Raw genomic sequence first — 15,366 nt, forward strand, 5'->3', positions numbered from 1 at the left:
ATGACACAAAAATTGGTGCTGTTGTAAATAGTTAGGAGGAAAGCCTAAGATTACAGGACGATATAGATGGGCTGGTAAGATGGGCAGAGCTGTGGCAAATGGAATTTAATCCTGAGAAGTGTGAGGTGATGCATTTTGGGAGGACTAACAAGGCAAGAGAAATACAATGGATGGTAGGACCCTAGGAAGTACAGAGGGTCAGAGGGACCTTGGTGTACTTGTCCATAGATCACTGAAGGCAGCAGCACAGGTAGATAAGGTGGTTAGGAAGGCATATGGGATACTTGCCTTTATTAGCCAAGGCATAGAATATAAGAGCAGGGAGGTTATGATGGAGCTGTATAAAACACTAGTTAGGCCACAGCTGGAGTATTGTGTACAGTTCTGGGCACCACACTATAGGAAGGATGTGATTGCACTGGAGAGGGTGCAGAGGAGATTCACCAGGATGTTGCCTGGGCTGGAGTATTTCAGCTATGAAGAGAGGATAGGCTAGGGTTGTTTTCCTTAGAGCAGAGAAGGCTGAGGGGTGACATGATTGAGGTGTACAAGATTATGAGGGACATTGATAGGTTAGATAGGAGGAAACGTTTTCTGTTAGTGGAGGGGTCAAAAACCAGGGGGCGTAGATTTAGGGTAAGGGGCAGGAGGTTTTGGGCAGATTTGAGGAAACATTTTTTCACCCAGAGGGTGGTTGGAATCTGGAATGCACTGCCTGAAGAGGTGGTGGAGACAGGAACCCTCACAACATTTAAGAAGTATTTAGATGACCACTTGAAACACCATAGCATACAGGGCTACAGGCCAAGTGCAGGAATATGGGATTAGAATAGTTGGGTGCTGTATGGCCGGCACAGACACGATGGGCCAAAGGGCCTGTTTCTGTGCTGTATAACTCTATGACAACACCAAAAAATGCAATTCAGCAGACCAAGTAATTTATGGAATTTATAAAATGGCGAGAAATAATAATTGGCTCCAAAAATAAGTTGTGACTATCTATATCCAAGGAAATGCCTTGGATGAGATTACTCAGAAAATTAATCTCGTGGAAAACCCCAGAGACAGACAGGACAATAGAAAATGATTTAGTGAACGGAGTGAAGGCTTGCCAAAGAAATGTTGCTCAATAGAAGACAAAACTGCAGTTTCGTACAACAGTGACTAGAGTTGAAAAGTACTTAATTGGATGTAGGGCGCTTTGGGTGGTCCTTAGGTCATAAAGGTGCTATATAAATGCAGGTCCTTTCTGTAGTGGCATCAAGGAAAAAGAACAAACAACTGTAACACAAAAGAAGTCGCCAAACTCCACAGCCATTTCAGTGACAGCAACTCCAATAAGCCTTAGGATCCTATTATTGTATTTTGAAAATTATTCGACTGGAGGTGAGGTCAGGAAATGGAGAGATGCAATGTCGCATAAAGTGTTGAGCGGACCAGGCCCCAGTCCCATTGGCTATTCACTTTTCTTTTTAAAAGGGGGCTTGCATTCCATAGGAAAAGACACAGAGCTCCAGACAGACGAGTGAGGACATTTTTTTTTATTACTTGTTTGTGGGATATGGGCATCACTGGCTAGGCCAGTATTTATTGCCCATCCCTAATTGCCCTTGGCAACTGAGTGGCTTGTGAGGCCATTTCAGAGGGTATTTTAAGAGTCAACCACATTGCTGTGGGTCTGGAGTCACATTTAGGCCAGACCAGGTAAGGACAGCAGATTTCCTTCCCTAAAGAACATGAGTGAACCAGAAGGGTTTTACAACAATCGACAATGGTTTCATAGTCACCATTAGACTAGCTTTTAATTCCAGATTTATTAATCCCAAAAGTGTGCAAGTAGATGAGGAAGTAGAACTCTGGGCAGTAGGAATAGCATTTTTAAATTTCAATTGTGCATACGGATTGTGCTGAAGACTGGTGCTTCTCGGAAATTGTAATCCAATTCTTTAGCATAATTTCGCAGGGTCTGGCCTGGGCTGTGTGAAACATCATAGAAATGGCCTGGGATAGGCCAGGGATAGGAAGGTTTGTGAGGCTCAAAGGGAGGCAGCAGGTTTTGCAGTGAGTACGAGATGAATAGTTTATTAGTAGGTTTAATGATTTGATGCTATGTAATTCTTCAATATGTTTATGTTACAAAGCCTTTATTATTGCATAGTGCATTCGTGACAAGATGATGGCAGCTAAAAATATTTTGAATGACTGAATTGGTTCCTCTTTTTGGATTGACATAAGAAATAGGAGCAGCGGTAGGTCATATGGTGTCTCAAGTCTGCTCCATCATTCAATAAGAACATGGCTGATCTTCGACCGCAACTCCACTTTCCCACCTGATCTCCATATCTCCTGCTTCCTTAGAGTCCAAACGTTTATCAGTCTCAGCCTTAATCATACTCAACAACTAAGCATCTACACATCTCTGGGGTAGAGAATTCCAAAGATTCACAACCCTCTGAATGAAGAAATTTCTCCTCATCTCTGTCCTAAATGGTCAACCCCTTATTGAGACAATGCCTCCTAGTTTTACACTCTCCAGCCCCAAGGAAATAGCCTCTCAGCATGCATCCTGTCAAGCCCTCTCAGAATTTTTTTTTTCCCCAAAGATATACATTATTTCCAAAAAATCTGTTAAAAAAAAATACATTGCACAACAGTTCAAAACAGCACCAGGTTGACATTCCAAAAAGTGCAAAGGAAATCAGTTTTCTTCAATACAGGTGTGTGTTGCCTCACAACCCTTCCATTCCATTTTACATGCCATGTACATTTTACAGCAAACCCATAATTGGTGTATACAGCCCAAGGGGTTTCCCATGGGTCCAGCCCCTCAGTTTACTATGGCGGGAGGACCTTACACAGTGGTCTTTCCCCATTGAGCCTTTGCAGCGGCTGCCCCAAGCTTTAGTGCGTCCCTCAGCACATAGTCCTGGACCTTGGAATGTGCCAGTCTGCAACACTCGGTCATGGACACCTCTTTGCGTTGGAAGACCAGCAAGTTTCGGGCAGGCCAATGAGCGTCTTTCACCGAATTGATGGTCCTCCAGCAGCAGTTGATATTTATGCGTCCCTGGGAACAGACCGTAGAATACAGACTCCTGTGTTATAGAACTGCTTGGGATGAACCTCGACAAAAACCCAAAAACCACTGCATCTCTTTCCACACCTGCTTTGCAAAGACACATTCCAGAAGGAGGTGGGCAACTGTCTCTTCCCCACCACAGCCACCTAGAGGGCAGCGTGCGGAGGCGGTGAGATTCTGGGTGCGCAGAAAGGATCTGACAGGGAGGGCCCTTCTCACCACCAGCCATGCTATGTCTTGGTGCTTGTTTGAAAGTTCTGGTGATGAGGCATTCTGCCAAATGACCTTAGCAGTCTGCTCAGGGAACCATCCGACAGGATCCACCATCTCCTTTTCCCGTAGGTCCTTGAGGACATTCCGTGCAGCCCACTGCCTGATGGATTGGTGGTCAAAGGTGTTTTTCCACAGGAACTTTCCCACAAAGGACAGGTGATACGGCACGGTCCAACTGGATGGAGCATTCCACGGCAATGTGACCAGACCCATCCTTCGCAACACTGGGGACAGATAGAACCTCAGCACATAGTGACATTTGGTGTTTGCATACTGGGGCTTTATGCACAACTTGATGCAACCACACACGAAAGTAGTCATCAGAATGAGGACGACATTGGGTACATTTTTCCTGCCCTTATCCAGAGGTTTGAACATCGTGTCCCTCTGGACCCGTTCCATTTAGCATCTCCAGATAAGGCGGAAAATGGCTCAGGTGACCGCCATGGCGCAGGAGTGGGGTATGGGCCAGACTTGCGCCACATACAGTAACGACGTGAATGCCTCGCACCTGATGACCAGATTGTTACCCACAATGGAGAAAGATCGCTGATCCCACATGCTCAAGTTTATGGTGTACCCTGGCTACTTTGCTCCTTCCAAGTTTTGGCGCACACCCGTCCCTTCCGAACCATATCCCCAGCACCTTCAGGTAGTGTGACTTGACGGTGAAGGGGACAAAGGATCGGTCGGCCCAGTTCCCAAAGAATATGACCTCACTCTTGCCGTGGTTAACTTTGGCTCCCAAGGCTAGAATCTTATATGTTTCAATGAGATCACCTTTCATTCTTAAAAACTCCAGCGAGTTTAGGCCCATTTTGCTTAATTCCTCCTCACGATACAACACAGTCATTCCAGGTATAAAACAAGAAATGCTGGAAATACTCAGCAGGTCTGGCAGCATCTGTGGAGAGAGAAGAAGAGTTAACGTTTCATGTCAGTGACCTTTCATCAGAACTGGCAAATATTAGAAATGTAAAAGATTTTAAGCAAGTAAAGCTGGGGTGGGGCGAGACATAACAAAAGAGGTGTTGATAGGACAAGGTCACAGAGAATAACTGACTAGAAGGTCATGGAGCAGCAGTATGTTAATGCTGTGCTGAAAGACAAAACGTTAGTGCAGAGAGAGTGTCATTCCAGGAATTAATCTAGTGAACCTTTGTTGCATCGCCTCCAAGGTAATTACATTCTTCCTTTAGTAAGGAGACCAAAACTATACTCCAGGTGTGGTCTCACCAAAGCCCTGTACAATTGCAGCAAGACTTCCTTACTCTTGTACTTCAACCCCTTGCAATAAAGCCAATATATCAATGGCCTTCCCAACCCTAACGTGTTGCTGTACCTGCATGTTAACTTTCTGTGCTTTGTGTACAAGGACACCCAAATCCCTCTGAACACCAACATTTAATAGCTTCTCACCATTTAATTTTTTTTTTTCTATTGGTCCTAATTGAATAACCTCACATTTCCCCATATTATACTCCATCTGCCACCATCTTGCCCACTCGCTTAACCTGCAGACTCTGTATCCTCCGCACAGCTTACTTTACCACCTAGCATTGTATCTTCAGCAAAATTGATATATTACACATTCATCTATTAATATAGATTGTAAGTATTGCTCCAGCACTGGTCCTTGTGACACCCCACCAGTAACAGCTTGCCAATCTGAAAATGACCTGTTAATCATACTTTGTTTTCTGTTTATTTGTGCTATTAAATTACCCCCAGCCCCATAAGCCCTTATCTAGTTTAATCCTGATAGTGTCTGCTGACTGCACACTGCTGATTGATAAGTTTTCACACCTGTTTTGTGTTTCCTTATTAGCAAGTTTTACACCTGCATTTATTACAGAGCAGTATAAGTAATCTGTTTGAAGCATTTTTAAATATCTCTCAGACCTGATAAGATTCTCTACACGCAACAGTCTTCTTTTTGAAGACTGGCTCCCTATATTTCCAGTTGGCAATTTGTTATTTTATAAATGCAACATTTGAGCCGATGCGTGGCATAGAAATCTCCACAGCAGACCAACTCCTGACATATGACGGACAAAGTATGTACCGGACACAAGGTTTTTTTATACATAAAGATTTTATTAAATTTTAGACAAGAAACATAAACTCAATTGTTCGTCAGAAATCACTTGGAAAGCCACAATTAGAAAGCAGCTGATAGCATTCCATTTCTCACTGCTACTTTCCAAAAAAGGCCAAATTTATTGCTAAAACTATGGGAAGTTTTTGCACTGAGGACTTAGCTTACTTAGAATTAGGTTCAGATTGCAATAAAATAACTTCACATTAAACGTGGTTAATGGTCGGCACAGACTCGGTGGGCCGAAGGGCCTGTTTCAGTGCTGTATCTCTAAACTAAACTAAACTAAACACCTGAAGGCAGCAAAGAGGAGAGGGTTTGGTCCCCATCGATCTGGGCTGGGTTGAAACCCAGGCTCCAACATGTAAAAATGCAGGATTGCTAGCCACTGCACAGTAAAACCATGGTGGACCTCATTTTGAAGTATTGGCACAAGATTCCCTCCCTGCCTGAAATTTGATCAAAAAGTTAAATATGCAAATTCATTATAAAAAAACAATTATAGATTCTCAAAGAGATCATTTGCCCTGAGCATGAATGATGATCCCAGGAGGTACCACAATCAATTGAAGGTGTTGAAATTGTTGTGCAGCACTCTTGGAGCTATGCAAATCTGTGGCAAGCATATTCAGTGATCTTGGTAAGATTTTCCATTTCCTCAGAAGATTTTTTTTTGAGTAACTGCATGTTTCCACCTAATAATGGCAACTGGAGCATGAACTAACTAGAAGTTTTTTCACACATAATGTCAGCAATTGGTAGGCAACACTTGTGGACTAAATATGTGAAATTATCACTCATATTCCCAATTTTAGAGTTAGCAAAAACACTAACTAGCTGACGGCTGTGAAAATGGAAAGTTACGCTGATTACACATGACTTATTCTTACACAAGTGAACTGGTAGGGATGTGGTTTAATGGCTGAGGGAACTAACTTCAGCCTGGGGGCAAAAGAGGAGGAGGAATGGAAGAAAGATGGAGAGGACTAGCATGATGTGTTGGTGCTCAGCTCTTTATAGAATGATCAAATCAACAACAGGGAAAAAATATGCAGCACACATCAATTTTCCAGGGTCGAAACTGCAAAAGGTTACAAAAAACCCTGCTCATTTTGAGTTGTGATCCATTTCTGAGCCCCAATTTGAGCAGTTCTGAAATCTAGAACTTGATGGCCATTTTGTCTTTGCTATGGCTGATAGCTACTGGTGGGACGCTTAAGAGTTTCCCGCTCATTAGATAGCCTGCCAACACAAGTCAAAGTATGGGCCAGATCTGTGACTGATTAGACTGGAAAACTTTGCTGTTTGTTGTCTAACCCAGCATTTCTATCACAATTGGAAAGTCGTGTAAATTTAGCTGGACAAAACTCTTTTTCCCCCCACTGTTGAAAATCAATGAACTTTTCTTGAAAGAAGTGTTACGGACTTGAACCACAGGAGGTAGCTGGGCCTGGGGTTGGGGTGGGGGTGGGGGGACATTCCAGTCTGTTAGCCCAAGATAGTCTGGCTCTAGTTAGCAAAGATTTCTCCCATAGGGATCCAGATGTTCTTGCACTGCGTAGAATGGTATAGGAACTCTTCTCCTGCTCCCTGCTGAAGGTCCCACCAGTTACGCTGGAGCCCATAGTTCACCCAAGTCCGCTTCACATTTTCAGCTGATGACCACTCAACAAACTTTGAGCCCTACAGAAGACAACAAAAAAGGGTGAATGTTTTTTGTACATATATAATATATATATATATATATATATATATTTATAAAGTGAAGGAACCAATGTGATGGGGCACAGCCTCTGATGCAGCGTTTCACAAAGGCAGACTTTCTGGAGTTGTGGATTAGAAACTGACCTTTAAATCTCTAGGACACAGAATAGAACAAACAAATTTGGATTTATTTAGCATCTTCAAAACCACACAATGTTCCAAAATGCCTTACAGACAATTAAGTACTTTTTGAAGTACTGTCACTGTTGTAACATAGGAAATGCGGCAACCAAATTGCTCACAGCAAGCTCCTACAAACAGCAGTGGGATAAATGGCCAAATGTTGGGTTGAAGGATAAATGATGGCCAGGACACCAGGGAGAACTTTCTGCTCTTCTTTGAGTAGTGCCATGGGATCATTTATCTCCACTTGAAAGGATAGAAGGGGGCCTCAGTTTATCATCTTATCTGAAAGACATACTGAGGGAGTGCGGCACTGTCGAAAAAATGTTACCATTGTCTTTACATTGAGGGCAGTCTAAGTATTCAGACTGCAAATGCACTATCCAGATACTTATCTAACAGTCTATCATTCTTCTTCTTAAGCAATATCATTAATTTAGTTAACCCTAAAGACTTTAGCTTTGATCCTGCTGACACAGCCTGGAATCAACAAGTTAGTTTTCCCCCCTCCTCTTGATTCCTGTTGAAGTCCAGTCCGCTGGTGCCTACAGTGCTCTCATACCTTGTCCAAATGGCCATTCTCCACCTGTATGTCTGGACTAAAAGTACCAGCCAGCAGTTCAATCAGGGAAGGAATCACAACCACCTCCTGCGCACACTTTTTAGCAAAGGTCAGAGGATGGGGAATCCTGGCTGATTTTCCCCCCTTCTTAGCTAATTATAACATCAAAACAGTGGGCCTCCTGGGGTTAACAAACTCAGCACAGTCCAGGAATTGAGTTTGGGTTCTTCTGGTCTGCTCGGTAATACTTTTAACCAACTAACCCTCCCAGAAACCTGCTGAAATTAGTTTTCAACTTTCTGCTGTTTTGCACACAGAGGTTTAATTTTAGCACTGAACAAGTCTCCGTTATTGACCTACATTGCAACAGGAAAATGAATTTGGGCACTGCACCAAATCTAATTAGGGGAATTACACAGAAGCCGGCATCATCTTGTGTAATAAATTACAAAAATGGTACCACAGAAGAATCAAAGTAACAGCAAGTTCAGAAGTGGATTGATCAACTGAATGCAACAGTTAAAAGCTAGGTCTTACAATGTAAGCCTCCACCTCACACTTCTGCATGAGATTTTAAAAGCAGAGTGTCGTTCTTGGTTGACCTTTGCAATGCAGGTATAAAAAATGGACTTGTGCTCTCTCTGCCCAGTCAAAGATTCAAAATAGAGGGAGTGGTATTTAGCACTAACAGTAAGAACTTAAAGAAGGGGAGTGAATACATTGCTTCTATTTTTATTTCACCAGAGCAGAAATACTGTCAAGAACATGCAATTCCACGCTCTAGCTATTTTCTCTATATGGAAAGTGAGAGGGTGTTGACTACAGACTCAGCAGCAAGGTTCAGAAGAAATTTTCATGTGCTTTATCCCACAGCCTCCCCTGTATGGAAACAGTGACTGCTCCTGAAGGTCAGCACATTGCATTTGTATCTAGAATTTCCAATATTCAGGTTTTATCAATCTTACTACACAGCCACTGGGCTGAAATAAATTGAGGTCAGCATTTATTTTGGTCATACCAAGAAAATGTCAAAGAAATAAATGGAAAAATTAAAAGCCCGAGTACACATTCTGCAGGCTTCTATCCAATTCACCCATGCACAAGCCTCTACTAAACCAATTGGGAGATAACCAAGTTTACCAAACTCCAGCTCTTGACGATATTGTCTCTGGATTAATAGATCAACTGATTCCCAGTACCTTCCCCATGCAAAATTACTGTAAAGATCCACTTCCTAGGGTGTAAAATGATCGCATTTTAAAATAAGATACACCAGTAAGGACTGGTAAAACATTGATAGTGAAACCTTAAAAATAAGCATCTTAAGTTGTGAAAGAACCAAAAGACAAAAAACCCTAAGTAGATGAAGATAACCTGCAAGGATGAAACGCTATTTCCTGTTGCAGATGAATTATAAAATCAAAACCACCCAATTTACACATTTCCTGTGTACGTTTAAACCCTCTCTTAACCATTAAGAAGTGGCCATCACAAGACCCTTGAAAGAGCTACGACGCCATTACGTACCTACATTAGCAAGGTTGTAAAAAGGAAGATTTAGATACGTGCCACAGCAGATAGTGAATGTGAAGTGGCGCTGTTTAGTTTACTGCACTGAAGCTATTCACACTGTCCCTCCAATCAACCTTGCGCAGCAGCTCACACTATGTATTAGATTCCAGCCCTTAACTTGCCTCCTGGTATCTGTTATGCTATATAGAAACCAATCAGGAATTCTCTATGATATTACAGCCCTTAGTTCAACCTGCACATAAACAGTTAGGTTACAGTCTTTACATCAATTCCTGGCATCTGTTGCTCGGAACTACATTTCCACATTTGGCTCACTTCCTGGTATTTGTTATCCCTTGGCAACTGTCTGAAGCTGCACCAGACTGTTAGCAAACTTGATATCGTAATTGACCCAAGATGAGCTGCTGATCACAAATGCATGCTACCACTAAGGCCAACTTTTTTTTCCACTTCTGTAACATCACCCAACTCCACCCTTTCTTCAGCTCATCTGCTGCCGAAACTTTCATCCATGCCTTTGTTACCACTAGTCTTGACTATTCTGACACACTCCTGATTGGCTTCCCTACTTCCACCCTCCATAAACTTTAAGAGCATCCAAAAACCTGCTGCCCGTATCTTAACTCACGCTATGTCCCATTCACCCATCACCCCTGTGCTAAATGACCTACATTGGCTCCCAATTAAGCAATGCTTTGATTATCTGAAATAAAAACAGAAAGTGCTGGAAATACTCAGCAGGTTTGGCAGCATCAGTTGAGCGAGAAAGAGAGTTAACGTTTCAGGTCGATGACCTTTCATCAGAACTTTTTGAAATGTTAACTCTCTTTCTCTCTCCACAGATGCTGTCACACCTGCTGAGTATTTCAAGCACTTTCTGTTTTTATTATCCTTGATTTGCTCACCCTCGTTTTCAAATCCCTCTGTGGCTTCGCTCCTTCCTAACTCTTAGCTTCCACCAGAACCCTACACTCCTCTGAAATAACTGCATTCCTTCGATTCTGGCCTCTTGCACATGCCCAATTTTAATCGCTCCACTATTGGTGGTTGTGCCTGTAGGAACAGGGGCCCTGAGCTCTGGAATTCCCTCCCCAAATGTCTACATCTCTCTTTCCTCCTTTGAAACATCTTTAAATTCTACCTCAAACAAAAACAAGAAATGCTGGATTCACTCAGCAGGTCTGGCAGCATCTGTGGAAAGAGAAGCAGAGTTAACGTTTCGGGTCAGTGACCCTTCTTCGGAACTGGAATTCTACCTGTTTGACCAAGCTTTTGGTCATCTACCCTAATGCCTTAGGTAGTCTGGTGTCAAACTTAGTTTGATAATGCTCCTGTGAAGCAGGACATTTTACTACATTAAAGTTGCTATATAAATGCAAGTTGTTGTTTTTGTAGAAACCATCAGGAATCCACGATTCGACTCCAGCCTTAAATTCACTTTTCTCTTTGTCTTGTGCACTTTTTAACAATAAAACTAGAACTGCAACAGGAGCTTGTGAAGATGGACTAGCCCTCATGACCACTGAAACTGCTTTGGCCCTCCTTTCCCAGCTTACCCTTTCCTGTCCAGTCTGTGACGCAGTAGAACAGGCACTTACAATGCAGAGTGCTGCACATTCCCCCATAAGAAGCAGTCGCACAACAGCAGATTACCTTTTCAGAACCGAAGTACCACATGGCTTGGACATCCTGATGCTCAACTAGAAATTTACTGAGGTGATCACGAGATCCAGTCAGAATATTCACAACACCGGCAGGAAGATCTGAGGTTTCAAAGACCTACATAGGAAAAAATAGGAACTCTTCAGTTGAAATGTGGAATGCTCATGTGAACTAGCCTGACTTTAATACACAGTAATAACAGTTATTACTAAGATAACGTTTGATAGTGAATAAGGCTAAAATTACTAAAATGTCACCATAGCAGTTCTGAATTTGGAAGGATGGTTCCACCTCTATACTGTCATAAAGGCATGAGGCTACAGTAGAAAATTTAAAGAAGATTTAAGAAAGAATTCATTAGTCAGTTTGTTAATTGGAATCTGAAGTGGAGGGAAAACTGAGGAACGATTCTACTTCTCACTCCTTGAAAATAAAGAATGCGTTTCAATTGACACCACTGTTAGCTAACAAGCTGCACTGTGTCAACCAGTGAGTTGGAGGAAGGCTGACTTGTGACAATGACTTGGGCGGCGCAGTGGTTAGCACCACAGCCTCACAGCTCCAGTGACCCGGGTTCAGTTCTGGGTACTGCCTGTGCGGAGTTTGCAAGTTCTCCCTGTGACCGCATGGGTTTCCGCCGGGTGCTCCGGTTTCCTCCCACAGCCAAAGACTTGCAGGTTGATAGGTAAATTGGCCATTATAAATTGCCCCTAGTGTAGGTAGGTGGTAGGAGAATGGTGGGGATGTGATAGGGAATCTAGCATTAACGTAGGATTAGTATAAATGGGTGGTTGTTGGCCGGCACCGACTTGGTGGGCCGAAGGGCCTGTTTCAGTGCTGTATCTCTCTATGACTCCCTTCCTAACAGCGCTGTGGGTGTACCTACCCCACATGGACTGCAGCAGTTCGAGAAGGCAGCTCACCACCACCTTCTTAAGGGCAATTAGGGATGGACAATAAATGCTGGCCTTGCCAGCGACGCCACATCCCAGGAACAAATAATAAAATGCTTGTGGTTGCATGAGCAATGTTACAGAAATGTAAATTATTGTTGTTGTTAGGCAGAGTTGAATCCACAGAGTAGTGGGACAAGTCTGGAGCACAAAACTGTAGAGACAGCGCTTAAAATATTTAGGAGTAAGGTGAATTTTACAGAACTGGTAACAGGAGCTTCATTCTGTATCTAACAAGTTATGCCTGAGTTAGAGTGCTTGGTGCCAATGCTGGCTTCAAAAATTAGAGAAGTGTGCCAAATGCTGACACTAGCATTCCTCACTGAAACGAGCACATTAAACGATTTTTGTGTCATTATAGTAACTAGTTCAGTGGCACTGTGGCAAGTCAGAAGCAAGGCATCTACTTGCCATGGCGCCAGACACGGGGAGAAAGCAAACGGGAATCTATTTATATTTTAGAATCTGGTTTTGGGATTCATGAGATCAAACAGTGTGTGAAGTGAAGCCTGGCTACATGCAGAATCCAAGCCACATGTTTAACGACAACAATAGCAAAAGCAGGAAACCATTGTCCACGGCTTTACTTCCCCCAGCTAGTTGGGCTCCTCTAGGGTGCTTGTCAATCCAAATCTGTAGGTAAGTGATTGCTGAAAGCAGATCTGAGCAGTAACAGTCGCTGTGCTACAGACAACATGCTGGGCATCACGTCCAATGATCGTGGGCATAGCTGACAGCAGGCAGCTCTGTCACTTGAGCCTGTGGCCCAAGTGGAAGTAGCTGACTGCTTCAGGGAATGTTAAAGAAGAGAGCGGTTAGACCAACAGGCACCTGTAGCTTAGTGATCCTGACACCACTGCACCACATTCCAAAACCTACAACTGCGATATTTACATGAAATTTTTACCATAAAGACTAAATCTGTCAACAAACCCCAATATTCCTGTGGATTGATCATCTTTCCGCTGTTCTCACTGATGGCACTAATTCTTGTCGTACTGCTCCATGGGTGCCAGGGCACCTCTGGTAATTCGCCAAGGTGCCTGGACTTCATGTATGAACCCAGGCAGAAAGCTATTTGAACATGAAGACATCACAGTTGAGCTCAATCCTGTCCTCTCTAGAAGTTCCTATCTGCACTTTTAAACACAGAGTCCTGGGTAGCAGTCAGGAGCAGAAAGGCTACCTAATCAAGAGCTGTAAGAGGCAACAACAGTTACCTCAGCACATGGAAGGGATGGAAAGTATCACATTTCTGGTCTGTAGAATTCATTAGATTGGTTGGGCTGAGACTTCCAAAAATTCTAAATTCGTGTCACTGACTGCACAGCAAAACAATCATTATAGCGTAACCTACTAAGAACGGGGAAAAGTGGAGAGCGTTCGACAAGGGCAATCAAAAATATCCTTATTGCTGCACAGATATCTTCCAACTCTTGCCTGTACCTGATAGAGTTCCAAGGCTGGCAGAGGATACCTCTCACTGGGGACAATGACGACTGCATTCCCTCGAACAATGGCTGGAGCAAAGAGACTCACAAAGCTGAGCAGTGGGTTCTCGTCCGGGCATGCAATGGCTATCACCCCGACTGGCTCTCGAACCATGACTGTGGCACCATAAAGCAAAGTTTCCTTCAAGAGAGAAAGAGGATCAGTGTTTTTTTTTAAACTGTTAATACCCCACAACCCTTACATTGCTGAATGAAGCAATATTTTATAATTACACAGTGAGCAACCCTTATCTTACTGTATAATAGCGACTCCAGGCAACTACACAAAACATTAGCAGTAACTTTAGTAAATAGAGGAATTCTATGGTAACCCTCATCCTGCTGAATCAAGAGGAAATTCATACGCTTACAAAGAAAAGCTTTTATCTTTTCAGTAAATAATAGCTCAATAATAGCACCAGGAGTAACACTTACACAGCAAAATGATGATAAATACCACATTATCATAGAATAATGCAGCATAGGAGGAGGCCATTTAGCCAATCATGCCTATGATAGAGCTATCCAATTAGTCTCACTCCCCTGCTCTTTTCCCATAGCCCTGCAAGTTTTTCCCCTTCAACTATTTATCAACAGCCTTTTGAAAGTTATTACTGAATCTGCTTTCACCACTCTTTCAGGCAGTGCATTCCAGATCACAACAACTTGCTGTGTAAAAAAAATTCTCCACATCTCACCTCTAGTACTTTTTCCAATTACCTTAAATCTGTGTCCTCTGGTGATCACCCCTCCTGCACTGGAAATAGTTTCTCCTTATTCACTCTATCAAAACCCTTCATGATTTTGAACACCTCTTCTAAATCCCCTTAACCTTCTCTGCTCTAAAAATAGTCGCAGATTCCCTCATCTCTTCTATAACTGATGCCCTGCATCCCTAGTATCATTCTAGTAAATTTCCTTTACACCCTCTCTAAAGCCTTGACATCCTTCCTAAAATGTGGTCCCCAGAACTGGACAGAATATTCCAGCCGGGATCTAACCAGTGATTATGCTCAGCATAAGTTCCTTGCTTTTGTGCTGCACATAGAACCATCAGTCCCACATGCTTTTTTTTTTAAACTGCCTTCTCAACTTACCCTGCCAACTTCAAAGATTTACATACATACACCCCCAGGTGTGTCTGTTCCTGCACCCACTTTTAGAACGGTACCACTTAGTTTATATTGTCTCTCCACATTCTTCCTACCAAATGCATCACTTCACATTTCTCTACCTTAAAATTTCATCTGCCATCTGGCTGTCCATGTCACCCGTCTATGCCTTCCTGAAGTTTGTTACTATCTTCCTCACTGTTCGTATTACTGAGTTTTGTGTCATCTTCAAACTTTGAAATTATGCCCTCTATACTCAAGTCCAGGTCATTAATATGTATCAAAAAGTGCAGTGTTTCTAATACCCAATATCCCAATCCCCCTACCCCAGCCCCAGCCCAGGACAACTGTATACTTTCCTCCAGTCTGTGAAACAACCTTTCACCATTACTGATTTCCCTTATTTCACTGATATCCCTTAGCTAATTTTGTATCCACATTGCCACTGCCCCTTTAATCCCATGAACTCCGATTCTGCTAATAGACTTTAGAAATCCACATACACAACATCAATCGCACTACCTTCGCTGTTACCTCAAAGAACTCAATAAAGTTCGTCAAACACAAATTGCCTTTAACAAATCCGTCCTGGCTGTAATTTATTAATCCATAATTTTCCAAGTGACAATTATTAGTGCAAAGACTAGCGCCTGAAGATAAAAAGCAATTTCATTACCAGACCTGCATGGAACAGCACCAATAAAGCTAAGATTAGAG

The 15,366-nt window shown here is 42.7% G+C and overlaps 1 protein-coding gene across 1 annotated transcript in view; it reads right to left on the bottom strand.

The window, feature by feature from the left end:
- Nucleotides 1-5,428: 5,428 nt before the first annotated feature.
- The window catches only part of aldh16a1 (aldehyde dehydrogenase 16 family, member A1), a 53,159-nt gene continuing 43,221 nt past the window's right edge, over nt 5,429-15,366 (bottom strand). Inside the window, exons 15-17 of the mRNA XM_068019686.1 lie at nt 13,494-13,679; nt 11,086-11,211; nt 5,429-7,133 (exon numbers count right to left, since the gene is read on the bottom strand). Of these exons, the coding sequence (XP_067875787.1) occupies nt 6,960-7,133; nt 11,086-11,211; nt 13,494-13,679 (486 nt within the window). The 3' untranslated portion in view covers nt 5,429-6,959. The remainder of the gene's footprint in view (nt 7,134-11,085; nt 11,212-13,493; nt 13,680-15,366) is intronic.

Source organism: Heterodontus francisci, chromosome 41 (assembly GCF_036365525.1).
Source record: "Heterodontus francisci isolate sHetFra1 chromosome 41, sHetFra1.hap1, whole genome shotgun sequence".
Taxonomy (NCBI): domain Eukaryota; kingdom Metazoa; phylum Chordata; class Chondrichthyes; order Heterodontiformes; family Heterodontidae; genus Heterodontus; species Heterodontus francisci.